Source organism: Dunckerocampus dactyliophorus, chromosome 12, assembly GCF_027744805.1.
Source record: "Dunckerocampus dactyliophorus isolate RoL2022-P2 chromosome 12, RoL_Ddac_1.1, whole genome shotgun sequence".
In the NCBI taxonomy this organism is placed as follows: domain Eukaryota; kingdom Metazoa; phylum Chordata; class Actinopteri; order Syngnathiformes; family Syngnathidae; genus Dunckerocampus; species Dunckerocampus dactyliophorus.
Window position 1 is genome coordinate 10,269,316 of NC_072830.1, and position 23,339 is coordinate 10,292,654.

The 23,339-nt window shown below is 42.2% G+C and overlaps 1 protein-coding gene across 5 annotated transcripts in view; it reads left to right on the forward strand.

Annotated features, from left to right (window-relative positions):
• Positions 1–23,339, forward strand: part of LOC129191583 (rho GTPase-activating protein 42) — a 103,984-nt gene that overhangs the window by 61,625 nt on the left and 19,020 nt on the right. For all 5 annotated transcript variants that reach the window (XM_054795047.1, XM_054795048.1, XM_054795049.1 and 2 more), the window contains 3 exons: positions 8,724–8,795; positions 22,370–22,471; positions 22,606–22,716. In XM_054795047.1, the coding sequence (XP_054651022.1) occupies positions 8,724–8,795; positions 22,370–22,471; positions 22,606–22,716 (285 nt within the window). The remainder of the gene's footprint in view (positions 1–8,723; positions 8,796–22,369; positions 22,472–22,605; positions 22,717–23,339) is intronic.

Genomic DNA, 23,339 nt, shown 5'->3' on the forward strand with positions numbered 1-23,339 from the left:
CTAAAAAAAATGGTACATCTAGTTGTGACCTAGACAGTTGTTGATAGAAAAGTTTGGGCTCTTTTCAGTGTCGCTGTGGGTGCCCCTTGAGCGCCAGATAGATATTTAGCTGTGCAATGAGATTGTTAGCCCCCCCCCCACCCCACATCAATGCACACCAATGCCTCCCCACTCAAACCAATCTGCACGTCGCTCTTTTAATAAAGGTCATTTCACACCCTCAGCATAAAAGGGGAGATTTGATTCTCTGATAACGACGGGAGCAGAATGTTTATTATGCATTAAACTCATTCATTTGGTGGGCCAGCGTGCTTACAACCACTTTAATGAATGAGGTTAAGTTCTTTAGGGTTCCGTGTCTGTCGTTGTGATTATAGGTGCGAGCGTCACCTACGTTGTTATTGGGTGCTGCCGGCCATCATTAGCAGGAATGTGGCAAAAGACGAAGGAGCACCAAAGCATGGAGGCAAGTTCTCTCGCAGAAGCCTAGCTGGCAGCGCGTTAACATGCAACACATGTCAAAATCTTAGCGTCCGATTAATAAATGAACAAAATCTTATGTCTCCCAGGCCCAATCAGCAGCTAAGGTTAGATAGACTTACAGCGTGTTACCACCTGCAACATGTAGACTGCTTTCACTGGCATCATTTCATCAATAAATTCATATTTCCCATCTCATGATGCAGGATCTTAATTTTTTTTACACCTTTAAATCAAAGCTGGAACTCTGATGGTTCTGCTTTACTCAAAATCTATAGTTTGCTTAATATCTGACACTTGTCTGTTCAACATAGGAACTTGTTTTTGTCACCTCTTGGGTTCTCAACTCTTCATTAGCTCAGCACCTGCTTGCACAAGGCAACAGACCAGAAAGAAATCCATAGCACCCCCCCAGCCACGTACGTCATGAATAAAACAATGCAATTACATTCGATAGAATTGTGTCATTAAATGTCAGAAAGTTTAATGCAGCATAGTTCCCTTAAAGGAAAACTGCACTTAAAAAAAAAAATGTTGCCCATCATGAACACGTCTTTCTCTTTTCTGTGCTTTATAAAAGATATAAAAACAGATAAAAAGAGGCAGCTGATTCATGCACGAAATGGGACACACCTATTCCACCTAGAAAGCCTGCTATTAAAACAGCTCCAAAAACCTCCAAGGTTTTATGGGTTTATATTAGGGATGTAACGATTTGTTTTAATAACCATTTGATTTGTTTCACGATTCGTGGTTGCTGATACGATTCAAGAACGATATTGGTCCATTTAGAACGATATGATCTGAAGCGATTCAGTAACTTTAAATCGATTTCAGTAACCTCAGTAAACGTCAGTAAATTCAACCAGTATGACTGTGAAATAAATACCAGGATATCGGACAATGCAGGAGAAGTTTCCTAGATCCCTGTTGTTTTTTGTCAGGGAATCAAGTATAAATTAATCATGGATATATACAAACAGGTAAACAACAATTAATGGCAAATGCATTCACATTTTATTTGAATAAAGTGATACCAAAACTTCAGGTATAATTAACAATGAATGAATTAACAGGTTGAATTAAATCAAGTCTGTGATTAATTATGTCTGATAAAACATGACTTGAACTTTAATTTGATACATCATTCACTTACAGTTAAGTTAGAGCAAATGTCATACCTGGAAATACACCAAGTCCCCAACTAAATAACACAATTGGTTCCAGACGACCGTTCTTAAGTCAAATTGTTCTTAAGTCAAAAAAAAAATGAATATTTCCCATTATATAGCTACTACATGTACGTGTATACATATACAGTATATGCGTATGTATGTAAATATGAGTTTGGATGCAGAGTAATATTAAATGAGGATAATTAATGAAAAAAAAAAAAGGTAGTGTTCTGTGGGTGGTGTAGAATTAAGCAGGCCTATTAACTCTTCATAAACTTTAATCCCACGCTCTGTCCGGGTTGTATCATAAAACTCTTGCCTTCCTCTCTCTTCCTGGCCTTCCTGTATCTGTTGGTCCCATTAGCAGTGTTACAGTGCCCTCTGCTGGTCAAGCATGTAGCAGTATAAATATATAAATATGGACATATAAGGCAAAACACATGAAAATATAGCCCAGCCGGCTTGTGTTCGTATCTCCGAATGTTCGTACATCGGATGTTCGTTAGTAGGGGACTTGGTGTACTGCCTTTGAGTCCCATTGCTTTAACATTGAGTCAAGACAACGTTGATGGTGGCGCAGGAGCAGGAAGCCAGAAGCGAGTTGACAATCATGAGCTAGTTCGGCTAGCAGGCCATGTAGTTTTGTATTCCATTGTAATTGGAATGTCAAGAGCTTTAAAATAAAATAAATTAAACAAACATAAAAGGGAGGAGGCAGTCACCAATGAAAATTGTAATTGTAATGTAAGCTATTTTTCATGACACCCTTATTTTGTTTGCACAATTAGACAGGATGTGCTACTCTTATTGTGCTTACATTAACAAGCGGTAAAAGGCAAAACAGTGTAAACACACTCGTAGTCACACACACACACAACCGCACTAGCATGCTTTGTAAGCTGGCCCAGCTAGCTTCCATTCACGCTCTGTAAGAGGAGTTTTCCCGCCAACTTGTGCAGGGGTTTCAGGCCGCCGTGTCAACATGTTTGATTCGGGAGGGGGGTTAGTGTTGGTAATGACATTCCGTCACGATTGAGCGGGGAAATACTTCCCCACACAAACGTTCCTTTTTGTCACAATGACCTGTTTAGTCGAGAGACAGGAGGAACTCAAACACGCATGCACACGTATATGTCAATATATCGAGGCCGGCAAAATTATTAAGTTTGTCTTTATTTATCATGCATTTAATTGATTTATTGATTATTATGACAGGCCTACATGTGAGACAGCTTTTTGCCTCCAAGCCAGTGTTATTGCATAATGATTTTCGAACGTTTTTATTATTCAGCTCATCCACTTCATGTTTAGGCAAACCGTTGAGATGCTGAAGAAAATAACTGGGATTGCAATGTGGTTGCGAGATTTCTGGCGCTAATGCGCGCCACTGATGACCCGAGTAGATTTGTCGTTGATTTGCTATGGATCAACTTAATAGACAGCAAAAAGAATTGCATGCCTGAGGGCGAGTGTGTGGTGAAGCTTGTCACTAGATTTGGCGAGGTGTCACTACACCAGTAGCGTAGTTCTTAGGCAATGTTAATAATAATAACAATGTCTCTGCAGCTGGGTCGATATGCAGGTCACATTATGTAAATGGAGCCTTGTTGGTGCTTTTTGGAGGTTTTTCCAGAATGCTTTCTTGGTAGAATAGGCGCGTCCCATACATGCATTCTTAGCTGCCTCTTAGCTGTTTTTATATCCGTAGAACGCACAGAAAAGAGAAAGACATATGTGTTCATGTCTCACATTATGGATTCCAAAGCTCTCAGCACTGCACTTGAAGCTTGCATTTGATACTTCCACCTTTCTCCACTCCTTCATTTGCCCGTGGTGGTCTGGAGAGTGACACTGTTTTTGCTGTGCCTTGTTGCTAAGAGCAGAGCAAGTGAAGAAGAGCATATTGGGATTCCCGGGCCCTGCTCAGTAATGAAATTGCTCGGCGCCGTTGCCTCCTTTCAAGCGTCACACGGGTGGATTTTTAATCCTATGGTAAGGCGGCTGCTCGGGGCATCCGGCACAATGCCTGCCACTTATCGGCTCAGTCTTAAATAAGTTTGTCTCCCGTTCTGGTGGAAATACCTCAATGGGTTTACTGTGGAGGAAACTAGATTAAATGGGAATGCTTGTGTGCTGTAACTTTTCAATGAGGATATCACCTTTTTTTTCTACTGATGCCTAGTGACCACAATACTACACATAACTTGTCTATCAATATTTTTTTGGACTAATAATAGACCATAGTCAACCATGAAACAGCCATCATTTTTTCATTTCTTGTTATTTCAAAAAAACGCGATACAGCAAGGGAGGAAGATGTTTTGCTTGATGGCTGCCATGTTTTTCAATCAGCCTTGCTGAAATTTGACACACCTGTGCTCGTCAGTCCCCTTAAGGTGTGGATAAATGTCATGGTGATTTGTCTAAACACCAAAAAAAAGTCACAGCCAGTGTTTAGAAGAGGGCATTGAGTTGTGTGAGACATTTCAAGTCAATCCATCTTATTGGATTTATTAATAACAGCGCCACCATGTGGTGTATTTGTCATAAAAGTTGTAACACAGTAGGGGTGCATTTTCACATTTTCACCCCTTTGTGTGCATTGCTTCAGGAATAGAAGAGTTGCATCATGGGATGTTGTTTTTATTATACTGTATATGCAAGGTGGTTGAAGAGGTTTCAATCCAAGTATTCATCTAATGATGTTCTTATTCAGGTTGCAAGTGCAGTAGAAAAGCAGGAACATGTTGTCATTGCTTTTTCCATATTAGAGCTTAACTCTTTCACTGCCAAAGACGTCTGTTCAAAAAGTAACGTTGACTGCCAAAAGACGTCTGTTGATGTCTTTTGCTTTTTTTTGCGCGAGCTACAGATCAAAGTCTTATTCATCTTGTGTGTGAATTTCTGACTTGTAGGCAATGTATTTCTGGCCCAGCAGGGGGCAACGGTTCTCTTTTCCCCCAACTGGTAGCGACAGATTGTCTATGAAGGAGACGGATTGTGGGTTGAGAGAGGAAAATGGTGAAATTCATGCAGAAATCGAGCGGAGACAAAAAAAAATACAGGGAGCTAACACTGTCACAGAGCTTGTCTGGTGGTGGATCTGCCTTCAGTAGTGACGCGATGGCGCAAGATAGAGGCGACATGGGTGATATCGGTGACGTAGACACAAATGCACTTGACAATGGCAGCCAGAGCAGCAAGCTAGTGGTTAGCATTACTGAGCCATGTGGCGTGACACCGGAAGCAGTTAAGAGTTGGGTGACTCTTCTGACGAGTGACTGCCGTCTGGATCGGTCAGCAGCAGGGATTCATCCCCACATCCAGCAGACCCCACCATCACTCTGCTTGAATTTGCTTCTCTGCAGAAAAAGCTTGTTTTCAATGTTTTTTGGTCAAAATCAGGTGTTTTTGCTGAAACTACCTTACCAAAAATATCTAAAGACTCAAAAAGTCTTGAAACAAACTATTTTTTTCTGATGAAAGAGGGTCTAAAGTTTCTTTAGATAGTTTCAATGTTTATGTAGTCCTAAAACTCAATATTCTATGGGTCTTGAAAGTTCAGCAAAAATGCCCAAAAACTCTTGCAGGATGGAACTCTCTGCTCTGAACGTGGCTGGCAGTCAATGAGTTAATGTGAAAGGCTGGTGGTGCCACATATTTAATTGTCCTGTCTGCTGAAGTGGAATGGAACAAGTGAAGCAGTGTTAGAAATGTACATTTGAAAGTGTGGCTACATTGCAGGCTCAATTAGACGTGGAGCGTGGGAGATAAAGCGGAGGAAATGACATTACCGCACGGGGGAGATTACTCTCTGTGCACATAGATAACACGATGACTCGGGGATTACGGCAGCGAGATTTGATGACCGCCAAACGTCCTCCACGCTTCAGATAGAGTGTCACTTGTACCTGCATGTCATTACCACCCAGAAGTGCTCTCCTGGTTGCCATGATTCCTTGATTTAAAGCCCGCCGCTGATGGACCCATCTTGCAATTGAATGTTTTTTTTTGTGTGTACATGCACACGAATGACACAGAAATTGAAGTGTCATCCAGCAGAAAAAAAGAAGTGATGAAAGTGCTGACCTTATCTGGAATGGAGTGCATACATTGCATGCTAGGCTAATGAGAGGCAGAATATTTCCAGCAAGATGCTGTTGGAGAGTAAAAGACAATCAGCCAATTTGCAAGCCTTCCTTTTTTCGACTGCAGCACTCTCATTAAAATGTAGCTTGGATTATGTTGGTTCAAATGTTCATCAGCAAAAGCAAATGAAGATTGCGTGTCAAAAATATCATCTATACTTTGTAATTGGAGCGCAGTGACGTGAAGAGACTGTATGTCGCGGCTAATCACGCTTTGTGTAATGATTCTTATACACTTAAATAACTACACTCTGCCTTTTGGGCTACGATGTCTTACCCCTCTGAGCTGCCCTTTTTAACCTCATGAACATACCTGTAGTTTACGGTCCTGGCAAACGTACCTTGACTCATCTTCATAGATCAGAGGTGTCCAAACTCCAGACCAGGGGCCGTCTGCAGGCCGCAGCTGTTTTTGTATTGGCCCGCGACACAATCTAAAAACATAATTTATCAAGAAAATAACAGCAGCAGCAAAAATGGAAAAATCAGCAGTAATTGTACAAGAAGACAAAAAAGAAAGATGTTATTAATTTAAAGTCGTAATATTATAAAAAACTGACAAAACAGAGCATAAAGTTTTCGGTAAATTTGGGTGCAGAAAAATTTATAATTTTATGGGAATGAAGACAAAATAGGGCAAAAAAGTTATAATTACAAAAACAAAATTTACAAGAAGAAAGTTGAAATAGTTGGAAAACTTAGCAGACAGCACAAAAGCAGAAATAAAATATATATATATACATATATATTCATTATAATAAAGTCGAAACAATGAGATAAAAAAGTCATTTTCTCACAAAGAAATCACAATTTCATGAAAATACTCTCTAATATTATAATTATAATTATTATAATATTATATATTATGCCTAATATTACTCTAATATTATGTAATATTATGAGAAATAATGTCATTTTTGTAGCACAGACATGAAATATTAAAGAAAAAATACAATGTTTTTTTATGAGAAACATAAATAATGACAAAAATTAGGTTACGGAAAAAGTTATGATGCTACCAGAAGAAAGTGAAAAGATGGCAAAAAAGTCACAATTACAAATGGAATTTTACTAGAAGAAAGTTGAAATTGTTGGAAAATTTAAAAACAACAACAGCACAAATAAAAAATAATAACTTTATGACAAAGTGAAAATAGTAAGAGGAAAAAAGTCATTTTCTAACAAGAAAAAAAGGGTGGCCCAACCAGTTATTAGGTTTAGGGGGCAATCACGTTTTCACACAGGGCCATGTAGTTTGGATTTTTTCTTTCTCCCTTAATCATAAGAAGTTTAATTTAAAAAGTGCATTTTGTGTTCAGTTGTGTTGTCATTGACTAATATTTAAATTTGTTTGATGATTTGAAACATTTAAGTGTGACAAACATGCAAAAAAATAAGAAATCAGGAAGGGGGCAAACACTTTTTCACACCACTGTATATTTGTAATTGTTGGGGCAAAAGATATATTATTATGAGAATTAAGTCAAAATATTATGTGAATAAAGTCATAATATTATGAGAGGAAAATTAGCATATTTTGTTTAAAAAGAAAGTTGAAAGATGTGAAAAATTAAAAAAAAACAGTAAAAATGTGGAAAAAAGAGCAAAGAGTGAAGTTGATATTAATGATAGGCTTTTTCACTGTTAACACAAAGATGAGATGCGGTTCTTTTCTTGAATATATATAACTTGTTGTAAAATAATTGGCAAAGTTGCATCCTTTTATTTTTCACTATGTTGCCCTCGCTGGAAAGAGCTTGGACCCTCCTGCTGTAGATGGAAATGAACTCAATACTTTCACTTCTAACAACCATTTGATTTTCGACCATTTTTATTGGACGGTGGACATCTTGTGGGAGCAGATTTCCCCAAAAATGTCTTGTAGCGTTCACTGCCATGTGTTGCAAGTCCAAATTGCTTTTTTCTGCAGTGGTTTGACTTGCACCTCATGGGAAGAGCACAATATTTGGGGCACAGTCCAGGAGTGTTACCCCAGAGGTCCATCTAGGGCCCATTGCTGTTTTGCATGTTAATGAATGACTTGTCTGAAGACGTCCTGGGGTTAGCTAGCAGGTGTATGTGGGTGATGCTAGAAAAGGTCTGGCAAGGACATTTATACAAAGACCTTACTTACAGTGTGTGTCACTGCACTTTGTATTCATGGTGGTTAGAACATGGAATGGGGCAATCAATGGGCCGAACCTCCTCTTGGAATGTCCATGTCCAGATTTTCTGGATGCAGTGGTAAATGACGCACAAGAAAAAGTCCATATTGGCTACTGCACTGATATGTCACATAGTGATATGTTTCTTTATACTGGAAGTGCTCAGAAGAACATCCTCAATCAATATAACTGCCGTCAGTTGTGACATAACCTTGCTCTGGTGTCATTGGATCACTGAGGGTGGAAGCCCATCCAGGGGAATATTTGCATGGCTTCCTAATGGTGCCTTCCCTGCCCACACGGTTTGAATGTGGCCTGTAATTGGGCCAAAAAAATCTCCACATGATCTACTTCTGTGTGGAATGAGGAGGTAGAGGCTGGACGGATGTGGAGGTCACCACAATGTGGAGGCATGCCTGAAAAACGTAAATGCACCTCAGGCTGCTGCGTGAAGCTCACTGCTTTGCTGCATTGTGTTAGCCTCGACACATCACGAATGAAAAGGCTCCATTTGCTAGCAGCGTGGCTTCATACTGTATCTTATCAGGTCTTTGCTCTATACATGAGAACTATTAATGACAAGTCAGTGCATGTTTGACTCTGATAATTGTCACAGCTATTAATTCCTGTGTCAGACACGCTGTGGAACGTTTGCACATCAATGCAAAGGAATGACGACCACGTTAAAGCGTTTCATTCAAACAGTTAGAAATTTGAAACCAAGCAGTCAGCTTGACATCTTTGTCTGTTTCCAGATCCAGAATGCAGATGACGTCTTGATCACTCCCTTGGAAAAGTTTCGTAAGGAGCAGATCGGTGCCGCCAAGGTAAGCCAACACCTACGTCCACGTGCAATTAACAGTTTGACAGCGGAAGAGCGCTCGTGTCGATTTGTCTCGGGTGCTGTGTCAACCGGAGGAGTTGTCATGCATGGTATTGATGCTGGGGGTGCTTTCAGTATCAGTGTTGTCATGCGTGGTATTAATGCTGGGGGGTGCTTCAGGTATCAGTGTTGTCATGCATTGTATGGGTGCTTTCAGTGTCAGTGTTGTCAAGCTATGATGCTGGGGGGGGGCGCTTTCAGTATCAGTGTTGTCATGCAGGGTGTTGATGCGGGGGGTGCTTTCAGTATCAGTGTTGTAATGCTTGGTATTGATGCTGGGGGTGCTTTCAGTATCAGTGTTGTCATACATGGTATTGATGCTGGGGGTGCTTTCAGTATCGGTGTTGTCATGCATGGTATTGATGCTGGGATGCGTTCAGTATCATTGTCAGTGTTGTCATGCAGGGTATTAATGCTGGGGGGGGTGCTTTCAGTATCAGTGTTGTCATGTAATGCATTATTGCTGCTGTTACACGATGTGTATGTATTTTACCATTCCGTTATGAGCAACACTTGTATTTCTTTGTGAATTTGCATGATTTACTATGTTTAAGTATTAATAGTTTGTTTTGACGTTGATGGGATCCACTGTATTAGGATCTATTTATCTCTCTGTATATACTGTAAATACTTTTCTGCTTTCTGTCATTCTGTCATGCTTCTGCACAATCCTGGACACCAGCACTTTTTTAAAAGCTTTAATAATCCTATTGTGGCAACCTGACAGTATCTCATTTATGGTATTCACCATTTTTTCTAATCAGATTACTATAATCCCTTTACATGCTCCACACCCGAGTGGACATGGAGGATTGATGAGAGTGTGGCTGCAGGGCGTCCAGCGTCCTCTGAGGCTGACTTGCAAAGATGGAGAGTGTGGCTTTGTTGCTCTGCCAGCCCAGCTTTCAGTCCTGCTCCAAGTGTAGTAAAAATGAAAGTACAGCAGCTTGTTTGCTCGCCCCCATGGCGCCGTCACGTGAGCAAAGTAGTCCAGCACGCGTCTCCCGCAGAGTTCACTTGGGTGCATCGCTATGTGGTCTTCTTAACCCTTGTTGGTCCAGTCTTGACATCCTCCATCTTTTTCTGACAACCTAAAATGTAATATGTATGGCTTACTTTTATTTAATGTGTGTAGAGGTGCTTGCATTTTGGATGAAGTACCTCCAAGTCTTACATTAACTCTCAAGAGCAAAGTTTGCAAAACATGCTAAGGGAGAATAACTCCTTAGCATGCAAATACAAAACACAGAGCATTTGCTCATACAAAACATCTTTTTAATGAATACATTTGTCCCTCTCCACACTGCGGTTGGAATTTTGCGGCTCCACTCTATCATGTTTTTTCAAACATTAATTAATTAAGCTTCTTGGTCGAATACGGCCTATGAGTAAAAAAATATGCATATTTAATCAAATATTAGGTATTTTTTGCCTAAATTAAGCATTTTCAAGCTAAATGAAACCAAATACAGTCAAACCTGTCTTAGCGGATACCTTTATAGAACGACCACCTGCCTATAGCAGCCACTGAAAAATCCCCTGCAGCAAATTTACATGTTATAGACTCTGTGTATAGCAGTCACCTGTCCAACGCGGCCAGCGGCCACCCATTTTGTCTCCCTTGGTCAATATCTGACTGCATATAGCGGCCAAATTACCAACTCAAGTAGAAGCTTCATGCACAAAAAAGTTTCGTTTTTCAATTAATGAAGCCGTCGTGTGTAGACTTCAATTACTGAGTCCTAGCTCAGTCACAATCATTCACAAGATCCACACAAACTGTCAGTTGTTCCACATAAAAAAGCCGTCTTCTTTTGAGCTTGCTATTTCCTGGTCAAACATGTAACTTTAAGAGCATTTGCACCAAAACATTACCGCAAATTAGGCTGGGAACAGGACGTGCTCCCAGTGACGCTACAATAAAAAAAAAACATACGCTAGCATGCCTAGGTGCCCGCCCTCGACCGCCACGCGATACCTTTGTAGTCGTATCATCAGACCTGCGTCCGCATGTTTTGGACAGACGGGTAAAGAGAGGGGCTGAGCTGTCAACTGATCACTACCTAGTGATGAATTGGATTAGATGGCGGGGGAGGATGCCGGACAGACCCGGGAGACCCAAACGTGTAGTGAGGGTGTGCTGGGAACGTTTGGCAGAGTCTCCTGTTCGTCGAGTCTTCAGCTCTCACCTCCGGCAGAGCTTCTCCTGCATCCCGGGGGAGGACGAGGTATCTGGGGTAGTCAAAATGCTCCCCAGTGGCAAAGCTCCGAAGGGGGACGAGTTTCGCCCTGAATTCCTCAAGGCTCTGGATGTTGCGGGACTGTCTTGGCTGACACGTCTCTTCAACATTGCGTAGAAGTCGGGAACAGTACCTCTGGATTGGCAGACTGGGGTGGTGGTCCCCCTTTTCAAGAAGGGTGACCGGAGGGTGTGTTCCAACTATAGGGGGATCACACTCCTCAGCCTCCCTGGGAAAGTCTATTCCAGGGTGCTGGAGAGAAGGATACGACCGTTAATCGAACCTCGGCTACAGGAGGTGCAATATGGTTTTCGTCCTGGTCGCGGAACACTGGACCAGCTCTACACCCTTGCAAGGGTACTGGAGGGTACTTGGGAGTTTGCCCAACCGGTCTGCATGTGCTTTGTGGACCTGGAAAAGGCATTCGACCGTGTCCCTCGTGGTGTCCTGTGAGGGGTTCTCCGGGAGTATGGGATTGGTGGCGCGCTACTACGTGCCATTCAGTCCTTGTACAACCGGAGCAGGAGCCTGGTTCGCATTACCAGCAGTAAGTCAAGCCTGTTTCCGGTGAATGTTGGCCTCCGCCAAGGCTGCCCTTTGTCACCGATTCTGTTTATAATTTTCATGGACAGAATTTCTAGGCGCAGCCAAGGTGTCGAGGGAGTCCAGTTCGGGGGCACTAGGATCTCATCTCTGCTATTTGCAGACAATGTGGTCCTGATGGCCTCATCGGGCTGTGACCTTCAGCGTTTACTGGGACGGTTTGCATCTGAGTGTGAAGCTTCTGGGATGAGACTCAGCACCTCCAAATCCGAGGCCATGGTTCTCAGTCGGAAAAGGGTGGATTGCTCCCTCCGGGTTGGGAATGAGGTCCTGCCCCAGGTGGAGGAGTTCAAGTATCTCGGGGTCTTGTTCACGAGTGAGGGCATGAGCGTGAGGTCGATAGGCGGATCGGCGCAGCATCTGCAGTAATGCGGTCGCTGTACCGGACCGTCGTGGTGAAGAGAGAGCTGAGCCGGAAGGCAAAGCTCTCAATTTACCTTTCGATCTATGTTCCCACCCTCACCTATGGTCATGAGCTTTGGATCATGACCGAAAGAACGAGATCTTGGACACAAGCGGCTGAAATGAGTTTTCTTCGTAGGGTAGCGGGACTCACCCTAAGAGACAGGGTGAGGAGCTTGGTTATCCGGGAGGAGCTCAGAGTAGAGCCGCTGCTCCTTCACATCGAGAGGAGCCAGCTGAGGTGGCTCGGGCATCTAGCCCGGATGCCTCCCGGACGCCTCCCTGGTGAGGTGTTTCGGGCATGCCCAGCCGGGAGAAGGCCCCGGGGAAGACCTAGGACACTCTGGAGGGATTATGTCTCACAGCTGGCCTGGGAACGCCTTGGTGTCCTCCCGGTGGAGCTGGGGGAGGTGGTCGGGGACCGGGAAGTCTGGGCTTCCCTACTGAGACTGCTGCCCCGGCGACCCGGAGGAAAATGGAATGGAATGGGAATGGAACGCTAGCATGCATGCGGCAGCGGGAGCAAAACTGAGTTCGGTTGTACTTAATTGAAGTATTTTAGAATGTACTCACGTTATTTTTGATCAATCCTCATCCACAAATCCATCAAAGTCCTCATCTTCTGTATTCGACACAAAAAAAGCCGTCTTCTTTTCCGTTCGCTACTAGTCTGTTAACTTGTCAGTGTTATTCAGCTCCAGCAAAGAAGGAAACTTCTCCTGTTGCTTCTGCCAACTTTATTTATTGAACGCGGCCACCAGACAGCTGCTCAGAACACACACACATCTCTCAGCATCGTCTCTTCTTCCTGCTTGCCCACAAGGCAAAGGTTAAACAAGCCCCACTACATAGCTGTCCAGCCAATGCCTGTAAGAAATGACACCGTTTATTTCCTGGTGTGCACTGGTCAATACCGTAATGCCGCTTGTTGTGGGGAAGGAGAGACTCACGTCGCCGATGCACTTTAATCGCTTTATTAACAGCGGAGAACGCTACACGACTTTACATCCACGCCAACATAAACACACTTCCCAACTCTCTCCAAACTCACAGCTAGCACTGAGCCTAGCTCTCCTGCTTGGGACGCCCGCCATCACTTCCCGTCACTTCCTGATGAACTAAAGCTGTAATGACACTGCTGTATAAAAAGTAAAATATTAAAAACAAGCATAAGACATTACTAGCACAGCTTTGTTCTGTGGGTCGTGGATATATTCTATCAGTTATTATTAAGCCTCTAGCTTCCTTTAAGTAAGTAAAAACCTTGGCTATGATTGCACTACATTGTCATGTAGACCTACAAAGTACACTTGGAAGAACAAGAGGTGAATAAATGTATTGCAACTGATGTGAAACTGATGAGGGGTAGGATTAAATAAGCTTTGCTTCTTACTACTCCTTTTTGGACATGCAAAATTGTGAATTGTACTATGTGATGTGCTACTGTTTGACTCATGCATGTTCAGGATTAAAACCATGAACCATGATAATAACAAGCCTAGTAGTGCTGTACAACTTTTATCCGCAGTCCGCAGTGCCCTCTACTGGTCAACACTATTATTATTATTATTATTATTATTATTTTCCCCCCCTTTTTTTTTCTTTTTTTTCCTCTCCTGGTCAACATTCAAACTGGACACCAACCTGTCTATAGAGGCCACCTGTCTATAGCGGCCACTTTTGCAGGCTCCCCCTAGTGGCCGCTATAGACAAGTTTGACTGTACAAACATGAGGACTTAAGAAGCTGCATTAAAATTGCCCATCCATCCATTTTCTTTACCGCTTCTCCTCATTAGGCTCGCGGGGGTATGCTGAAGCCTATCTCAGCTGACTTCGGGCGAGAGGCGAGGTACACCCCAGTCACCAGTCAATTGCATGGCACATATAGACAACAACCAGTCACACTCACATTCATACAATTTAGACAATTAAAGTCACCAATTAACCTAACATGCATGTTTTTGGAATGTGGGAGGAAACTGAAGTCCACGCATGGGGAGAACATGCAAACTCCACAAAGAAATGCCCAAGGGAGAATCAAACCCAGGTGTTCCTGATCTACAGACTGTGACTGTGTGGCCAACATGCTAACCACTAGACCCTTGTGCGGCCCGCATTAAAATTGTGAATGTACAGTAGTGTTCTACACTGGTCACGGGGTGTCAGTAATTATTTGACAAGCACCAGACTTTTTGCAGGTTTAAATGATCTCACAACAGGCACAATAACAATAACATAAATCATAATAATAACAACACAGGCTACTGTTGTGGCTGTAATCTCGCTAAAACGCTGAACTCCGGACGTCACTCACTGTCCACAAATTTATTGCAACACACACTATCATTTATTATAGGGCTGGGCGATATGACTTCAAATCAATATCGCGATAAATTGGGCAGTTTTACCTCGATAACGATAAATGCACGATAAATCCCCAACCACTATATATCTTTGCCATCTGAAAATAATTGCAGAAAATACAAATTAAGTGCTTTTCGTTGATTTATTGACCAAATGGCACACATTACTTTCAATGAAATATAATGCACGTAATGGGACGCAGCTATTCTGCCTATAAAGCCTTCTGAAAAAAAAACTCCAAAAAGCGCCAACAACCCTCCATTTACATAATGTGCTTTGGGTGGTTACGACAGTTTTCAAACTGGCTTTGCATTTTGTTGCTCAACATCATCTTTGTGGAACCCAAAATAAATCTCCCTCGGACTGCAGTCCACAAATATGAATGTATGGTGCATACCCTGGCATACTACATCCTGGACACACATGGCTAAGCTACACAGACAGCCACATAACATGACTGGTATCACTTCTCATGCAATTACATTACTAATGGCCACTTATCACACTGCACAAGAAGAACGGCATTGATATCAACCCAACCTACCACAACCATGGCAGGCAATATTTACCAATAATAATACAATTTATAAATATAGTGACTTTGTCATTTTTCTAACAATTCTATTCAATTCCAGACATTCCATTGTCATGTTATTTGCCTATATGTGTGTGCCATCTTGGCTTTAGAAACTGGATAGATAAACATCATCAAAATGACCATTTACACAATGAAAAGAGAATTTCACATGTTCTTGGAGCCCATCTATTTGTGACATCAAATAAAGCATGGAATCCTTAAAAACTGCTTTCTTATAGAGACGTTTTTATGTTTTTATTTTCTTGTTCTTCATTTGTGAATTGTCATTTTGCATAATTTGCCATGATGTACATGTTTTTGTGTTTTTTTAAAGGCTTTAAAAATCCATATATTTAAAGTCAAGTATTTGTGTATCATTCGGAGCGGCGTTATGATCGTACATCACAGAGAGCAGTCATCTTTCCAGCAGCGCGCCAATATCCAACTGATAACGTAGTTAGTTAGCTATGGCAGCAAGTGCAGCTTCTACGGCTGAGATGTCATGGCGCGTCAACATGAGTTGCCGATGTGAGCCAAGAAAAGTTGTAGGAGACTTGTAAATTTATATACACATGCGCCAAAATGTTCCTCTACTTTGATTTACTTTGTATGGACGTATTTCAGGAGCAAAATGCGAATGAAAGGGTTGAAACACTTTGTCGCACGTGTGCTCCCTTTTTATTTTTCTACTCGCACAGTCTATTTCTAGGCGCATACGCGAGTGAAATGCTGGCACTTTAGAGCCACTTCTTCATTTGAACCATCAGCTGTTCCCTCATCGTCTGTTTCCCTTCTTGTTCAGGCTGGATGGGTGGAGTCACGTGACTACACATTGTACCTCATCTTAAAGGGGAATGAACATAGCATACCAGCACACACAGTCGAAACAGACAAAAGAGTTTTATTTTCTTTTTTATTAAAACACCGAATTTATCGAAATGGACAAAATTCCGTCGGTTATCGTAGTACATTTGCGGTAAAGGTAAATTTCCGGTTTATCACCCAGGTTTAATTTATACATTTATTTATGTCCTAAATGTCATATTTTCTCTGTTTATGTCTACTATGATGGGTAATAGGAGTGTAAAGGTGACTATAAGGGTGTTATTTTATGTCTAGATGGCTCTAATAATGTTAAAAAGTGTATTTAGATTTTTGTAAACAGGTTTTCGATGTCACAACTACCAAGATATTCAATTTATTAATGACTCCCCACCACCCCCACCCCTCCCCGTCACCCCCACTTCTGTGTTATTATTGCACTTGTGTTTATAGAGTGCCCGCCCCTTGAAAGCCACAGTGCACGTCATTCCCGCGGCCTCTTCCTCCATCCACTTCCTCCTAATGGCTCTGTCCTCCTACGGCCTCATCCCTTATCGCTAAACATTAGCCCGCCTGGAGGAAGATAAAAGGCAGCCATCACGAGTGGCTGAGCCACTTTTCCACCGTTCCGAGAATGCACAGCCACGGGTGGCCTTTCCGACCCCAACAACCCACCCCCGCACCCACCCCAATCCCCCCCTCCATGCCCGACCATCCCCTTTTTCCAGTTAGTGAGCTGCTTCACAAGAGGAGCGCTAGCCTTATTTGGCTGCACTGTGAGTAATCCCAGACAGAGGTCGCACAGAGGCAATGATGCACGACTGCGGTGCAAAGACTGCACCACTGCAGGACGTCCTCAAGCATGGCAAATATACACACGTAAATTATTATACACACTCTCTTACCGCCTCTTTTGGTGACGTCTGGGAAAGGAAATGGCTCAAAAGATGACGTTTTGGTTACTTGATTACATAAAGAGCACCATGAGACCATTATATTTGTACTTTGCTTCTAAACATTTATATGAATGATTAGTATTTCACATTTGCATTTTCAAAGTTTACAGGTAATCAAAGTAGTTGCTGTCATAATTCACTTCAATATGGAAATAAAGATAATACACATAACTCCTAAATAGTTGTGTACATAACCTGAGTACTGGTAATATGTCAGTCAAATTAGCTATGTAACGTTCATTAGGGCACACAGTTCATGTATTACATCCAGTTAGCATTAGCTATCAAGCATTACCCATATACAAGAATTTAAAATGATGATGCAAAAGACAATGCAGCCCAAGTCAAGGCAACATATTGAAAAGGTTTCACCAATGGGCACATTTTTAATTTCATCGTGAAATAATAGTTTAAGAAGGGAACGTGTAGAAAACACTGATTTCTGTAGTAGAGTTCATGACGCCAAGCAAAGCCAGTAAACAATACACTTTTTTTCTACGTAGCTAGCCGTGTGAACAGATAACTTTAGTTATAGATACTGTACAGACATCTTACCACAGAGTTAGTTCATCCATAATCACAATAATAAAGATGAACGTTGCATCTTCGTGTGTAGCTTCAAACGCTGCGGGGGAGCAAGCGCGAATCAGGAGGGGAGCTTAATGTCAGCTGACTGATGTCATATGACAACTGCAAAGTGACGTTTACGCGATCGACCCAAACTACCTTGGCGATCTACCGGTTGCTCGCGATCGACGTAATGGCCGTAATGATCTTGTTATTATTTACTATTATTTATTTTTACTTCTTCTTTCTTCTTCTTCTCATCCTCTTCTTCAGTTTTCTCCTTTTTCTCCTCTTCTTCTCCTTCCTCTTTTTTTGTTCTCCTTCTTCTTTGTATTTTCTTTTTTCTCCTCCTTTTTCTTCTCCGTCTCCTTTTTCTTCTTCTCCTCCTTCATCTTCCCATTCTCCTACTCCTTTTTTCTTCCCTTCTTCTCCTCCTCCGCCTTCTGCTGCTCCACCTCCTCCTTCTTCTTTTTCTGCTCCTCCTTCTCCTCCTTGTTTGTCTTCTTCTTCTTTTCGTCTTCTCCTCGTCCTCATCCTCCTCCTACTTCTTCCTATTATTCTGCTCCTCCTCTTTCTTCTCCTCATGCTTCTCAATCTTCTTCTTTTCTTCTCCTCCTCATCATCCTTCTCCTTTTTCTTCATCTTCTTCTTTTCTTCTCCTTCACATGCTCCTCCTTCTTCTTCTTCTGCAGCTCGTCCTTCTTCTCCCCTTCTTCTCCTTCTTCTTCATCTTTTTTCTCCTTCTTGCCATTCTCCTTATTTTTCTTCATTTTCTTCTTTTCTTTTCCTTCTCATGCTCCTCCTTCTTCTTCTTCTTCTTCTTCTTCTGCACCTCCTCCTTCTTCTCCCACTTCTTCTCCTTCTCCGTCTTTTTTTCTCCTTGTTTTTTCTTCTCCTTCTACTCCTACTTCTTTTTTTCTCCTTCTCCTCCTTCTCTCTTCTTATTTTCTTATGCTTCTCCACCTCCTTCTTCTGCTCCTCCTCTTTCTTCTTCTTCTCCTCCTCCTTCTTCTTTTTCTCTCCTGCTCCGTCTACTTATTTTCGTATCCTTCTTCTTCTCTTCCTTCTTCTTCTTTTTCCGCTCCTGATCGATCTTCTTTTCTTCTCCTCCCCTCCCTTTTTCTTCTTTTCTTCTCCTCCCCTCCCTTTTTCTTCTTTTCTTCTCCTTCTTGTCTTTCTTCTATTCTTCTCCCCTTCTTCTCCTTTTCCTTCTTCTTTTCTGCTCCCTCTCCACCTTCTTCTTCTTCTCCTCTCTTCTCCTTTTTCTTGTTGTTCTTTACTTTGTTCTTTTTCTCCTCTGCTTGTTCTTCTTCTTGTTCTTCTTGTCCCTTTCCTCCTCCTCCGCTGCACCCTCCTCCTTCTTCTTGTTCTTCTTCTTATCCTCCTACTTCTCCTTTCCTCCTTCTCCTTTCCTCCTCTTCCTCCTCTTCCTTCTCATTTTCCCTCCTCCAAGAGTACATTCATTGCATGACTGTATTAGCCATGTACAATAACTTTTAGAATATATTCTTATATTCTTCACATAAGTTCACAAAGGATGTGAATAGATTTTTTTTAATGAATCGCTTTTTGACATGATTGAGGCAAAACGGAGTGCAGTGCTGGGCTGCCACCAGCATAGGCGCGGTTGATTCAGTCTTGTTCGTGCGACATGGAAGATGATGACATCGGAAGTTAAGCGACATCCTTGCTGATGTTTACATTCAGTCTGACATTTAATCACATTAGATGATTAAAACTGTGAATGAACTGAATTTATGAATCATGGATTGCAAGGAAATGTGGTCCAATGCACTTCCTTCATTAACAGGAATCTAAGAGGGGGAATATTTAATTGCTGCACCTCCTCTTTTTATCCCAGTCACCAGTCCACGTCCCACAAACATATTTTAAGAAGTCTAAAAAAGCCAATGCAGTGCAGTCAGTGGGTTTGTACTCGCACCTGGAACCTAAACTCTTTCATACTGACCTACCTACGCACGCACGCACGCACACACACACGCACGCACACACACGCACATACACAGGTATGTGCGTGTGTAGTACTAAAAGTCAATTGCCTGAAGCTCTTTCTACTTGTTTTCATACACTTTGTTGTCTTCAGGCCCCAAAACACCAGCGATGCTCTGAAAGTCATGGGTCACATTTATGCTCCTGGTTAGAAATAAAAAGTATTTTATGTTCAGTTGGAGGTTTTCACCAGCAGGGGTCACCGTGGAGGTCCATCACTGCCTGAGTGTGAAGAACAAACACACGCACGCCCTCACACGAGTCATGTGACCACCACTAATTAGAGCTGTGCTCCTAAAAGGGTGCACATGCTCCTCGTTAGTTTTAGAGACGTTTGCATTTGTGATGTTAAATACATTCTGAAAAACGTCAATCATTATTTCCTCCTTAAACTGAGATGAAATGAAATGCGATAGAATGTGATATTTCCACTTTATGCACATTCACAACGTCCTCACTACTTCCATTGTTGCCATGGCGACATGCAGGTTCACTAACAATGTGGCTCATTAGGGGATGTGTCCAAATATTCCCAGCAGCCCTTCTTTAGCACACAGAGAAGATGTCCATGAATTACCTACCTCCCACTGCCATCATACACTCACTCACCCACAACTGAACTGTTTAATGCTGGGACGTCCAAAGTCCACATGCAGGTCATTTGCATCCTGTGACTTGTTTGAAAATATACATAGAAATACATCCATACACTAGATCCCTGCTCCTCACAGGGGGTTCAGGTCTTGACCACCCATGAATGCAGAAAAAGGGATCAAGCCGCTGCATCCATGCTCTATTGTCCACGACACTCACTTTATTCTTCATATTTACCTTTTTACTCAACACGAACAAACAGTACTTCATCAAAACAAACACCTACCTCACTCACGGTGCAACCAAAGATAACACAAGAAGTAACACATGTGGAACACACAATATCACTGCACCACACAGACTATGCAGGTATGGAAATAAATGCTAAATAAAAATACTTTTTATACAATATTTTATACACATTTATAACCTGCAAGTCATGCTGGGTAAGTTTCTTTTGGGGGAGTGCGTACGTTGTGAATAATAAATGTGTGGATCCATTGTACAAGAGGCTTCATTTGACAAGAAGAAGTACAAGAAATATTTCTTGAAATAAACAAAGCTGGCCTGCATTGGTTTTGGTATTTCGTGTTTTTAATAAAGAAAAGTGTGAAATAAAACTCTTTTATCTTTTCTGTCTGCAGCCATCGTTGGACATCCCTGGTCTAATGAGACCACCGAAAAATAATAATATAGATCTTAATATTGATAGATGATTGATAATGTGTGTGTGATGAAGTGGCCAGTGAGTGTATTTCAGCAGCACTCAGACATTCCAGCATTGCTCTGCATTGGAATATGACATTTCTTCATCAGAGAGACAAAGCCATCGCATGGGGAAATCTCCTAGCCAGTACATACACTACACTCGTTACTACGTCTGTGTGCTTCCTGTGTGTGTTTGTGTGTGTGTGAGTGTTAGTGTTCACAAATGCTTTGATTTCTCTTTGGCACCTAAGATGACTTTGGAGCAAAGATTCTTTGAACACGACAACACACTGACCCTTGAATTTTATGATTTTATGAAAACCCACGCCGGGTCAAATAAGTCAAATCTGATAAATAAGTATCAAATAGGTCAAATATAATCAATAATATTTCCAGAAAGCAGTCATATTTGGTCTGCAGGTGGTCTTGGAACCTCAGGTCTTTGGAAGCAAGTCGTATGAGAGCGAGGTTGGCGTTTCCTTTGTGTGTGATGTCACACCTGCAGCTGTCTCCCCAGCTGATGAAGGTGCTGCTCTCATTACGCGGACAAATCAGCACCTGCTGCTCCATAAGACCACTTCATGCACACCTTCCTCCTTCCAAGCCAAGCTGGACTTCCCCGGGTGATGGAATCAGAATGGCACCTCCTCACACTTCCACAGTGCCTGGCTCGCCCCCTCGTGCCCCACGATGTGGAACACTTGGTCAGCAGAAGCTGCGTGGGCTGCAGGGTGTGGATGAAAGTCAGCTTGTTCATTTATAGTGATTCCCCCAGTGAGGGAGTGTGTTGGTGGGGTTTTTTTTCCCTGGGGGGGGCTTGGCTGTGCTTCCAAAATAATGTCAAGTCAACGGCACTTTACAAAAGCAGACAGTCAGCTCCCTTTTTCTCCAGGAAAAACACACAGCACAGCGCCTTCTTAAGGGAAATGTATTTGCTGTCAACATCATATCACGCTTAATCATGTTTATTTAGCTCTACACCTCCCTCACCCCTCCCTGCCTCTCCATCCTCTGCTGACTAAAATCAATTGAGTGTCAGACATGACAGGAGCCATGGAAATAAGATGCTACGTGAAATGATCTATTGATTTTTCCTTGTTTTTATGCAGCCGCGGTGGGATTGTTTCGTTGTGTCTGCTGCTGAGTTTTAACTCGCTGAGGCGGAACGCTGCTAGATTAGACTTGCTGAACTTCAGGGCCATGGGAATGAAAACAAACAAGCGGTCTCTGGTTTCAACCCCCCCTCCCAAGGTTTTCTGTTAAAGTGGCTTGGCCTGAGAGGTCAGAACCGCCGCTGCAGCACACAGCGGAAAAGCCTCTAATTTGGATTGTTTTTTTTTTGTTTTGTTTTTTTTTTTTAGGTAGGGGTGTTAAAAGTTGAGCCTTGTGGTTTTAAATGTCAGTCTGGCATGAAAAGCCATTTCCATTTCCTGTTCCTCCTCCAGAACCTTCTGGGACCCACAATTGGACCCCGGGGACCTTCCTGTCCTCATAGCAAGAAGCTCCGAGGCTGATTCCCCCCCACACCCCACCTCCCCACAATCCCTCAGTTATCTGTGGCTGATGGTGCCACTAAAGAGTTTATGAATATTCTTTAGCACAAGTACAAATGTGCTGTGAATTGCACCGAGTGGCAGCTGGACGTCACACCTAAAATCCATCTCTTTTTTTTAGGACGGGAAGAAGAAATTTGATAAGGAGACTGAGAAATACTATTCCACACTTGAGAGACACCTCAACCTGTCATCCAAAAAGAAAGAAGCTTATCTTCAGGAGGTAAACTTTGTGAAAGTAAAGCAGCTTTGTAAGGAATACAGCTTTGAATAAGCACGCGTGTGAAGGCAACACCACCTTCTCTTTGCTGGATGCTGACCACCTCTTATTTGATGCTTGTGTTTTATCTCTCACAGGCCGACACGCAGATTGGTAAGGACAGGCAACTCTTCTACGACGCCTCCCTGGAGTATGTCTTCAAAATTCAGGAAGTGCAAGAAAAGAAGAAGTTTGAGTTTGTGGAGCCGGTAAGAGAAGTTTGACTTCCAGTATATTAGTACTTCATCCATGAGTACAAGTACTACTGCTTTTATTAAGGTCAATAGTACACTTTTTTTAATGTACCTGTTACTACATGCTCACAGCATGGATATAAAACCATAAAACCTGGTTGGAGCTTTTTTGAGGGCTTTATATTCTAAATATGTGTGTCCTATCATGTTGCATTGTTAGCTCCCTCATGCTAATTGTTTTTATATCTTTAGAATGGTACAGAAACAAGAAAGACGTGTGTTTATGTCTCACATAAGGATTGTGGATGATGGGCAAAATTCTAAAAAAAAGAAGTGCACTTTTTCTTTAAGGTGACTAGTTTCCAGCTTTTACATTGGTGTGGCTCATATATGGCTAAAAACTACATTTCCCATGATGCTTGGTGTGGTCATGTTTGTGAAGTCTCCTATTTTTCAGAGGTAATTGTTTAAATATGTGTTTCCGAAAACCACTATTGCTAACATAGTCCATCACAAAAGGGCAAAAAAAGTTCAGGAAACAAAAAATGCAGACAAGCCACCATTCTTGGCATTTGCTAAGCCAGTCGCTCTAGTTGAGTGGAGTTTACAGTGCAGTTTACACTGAGCAACAACAAGCA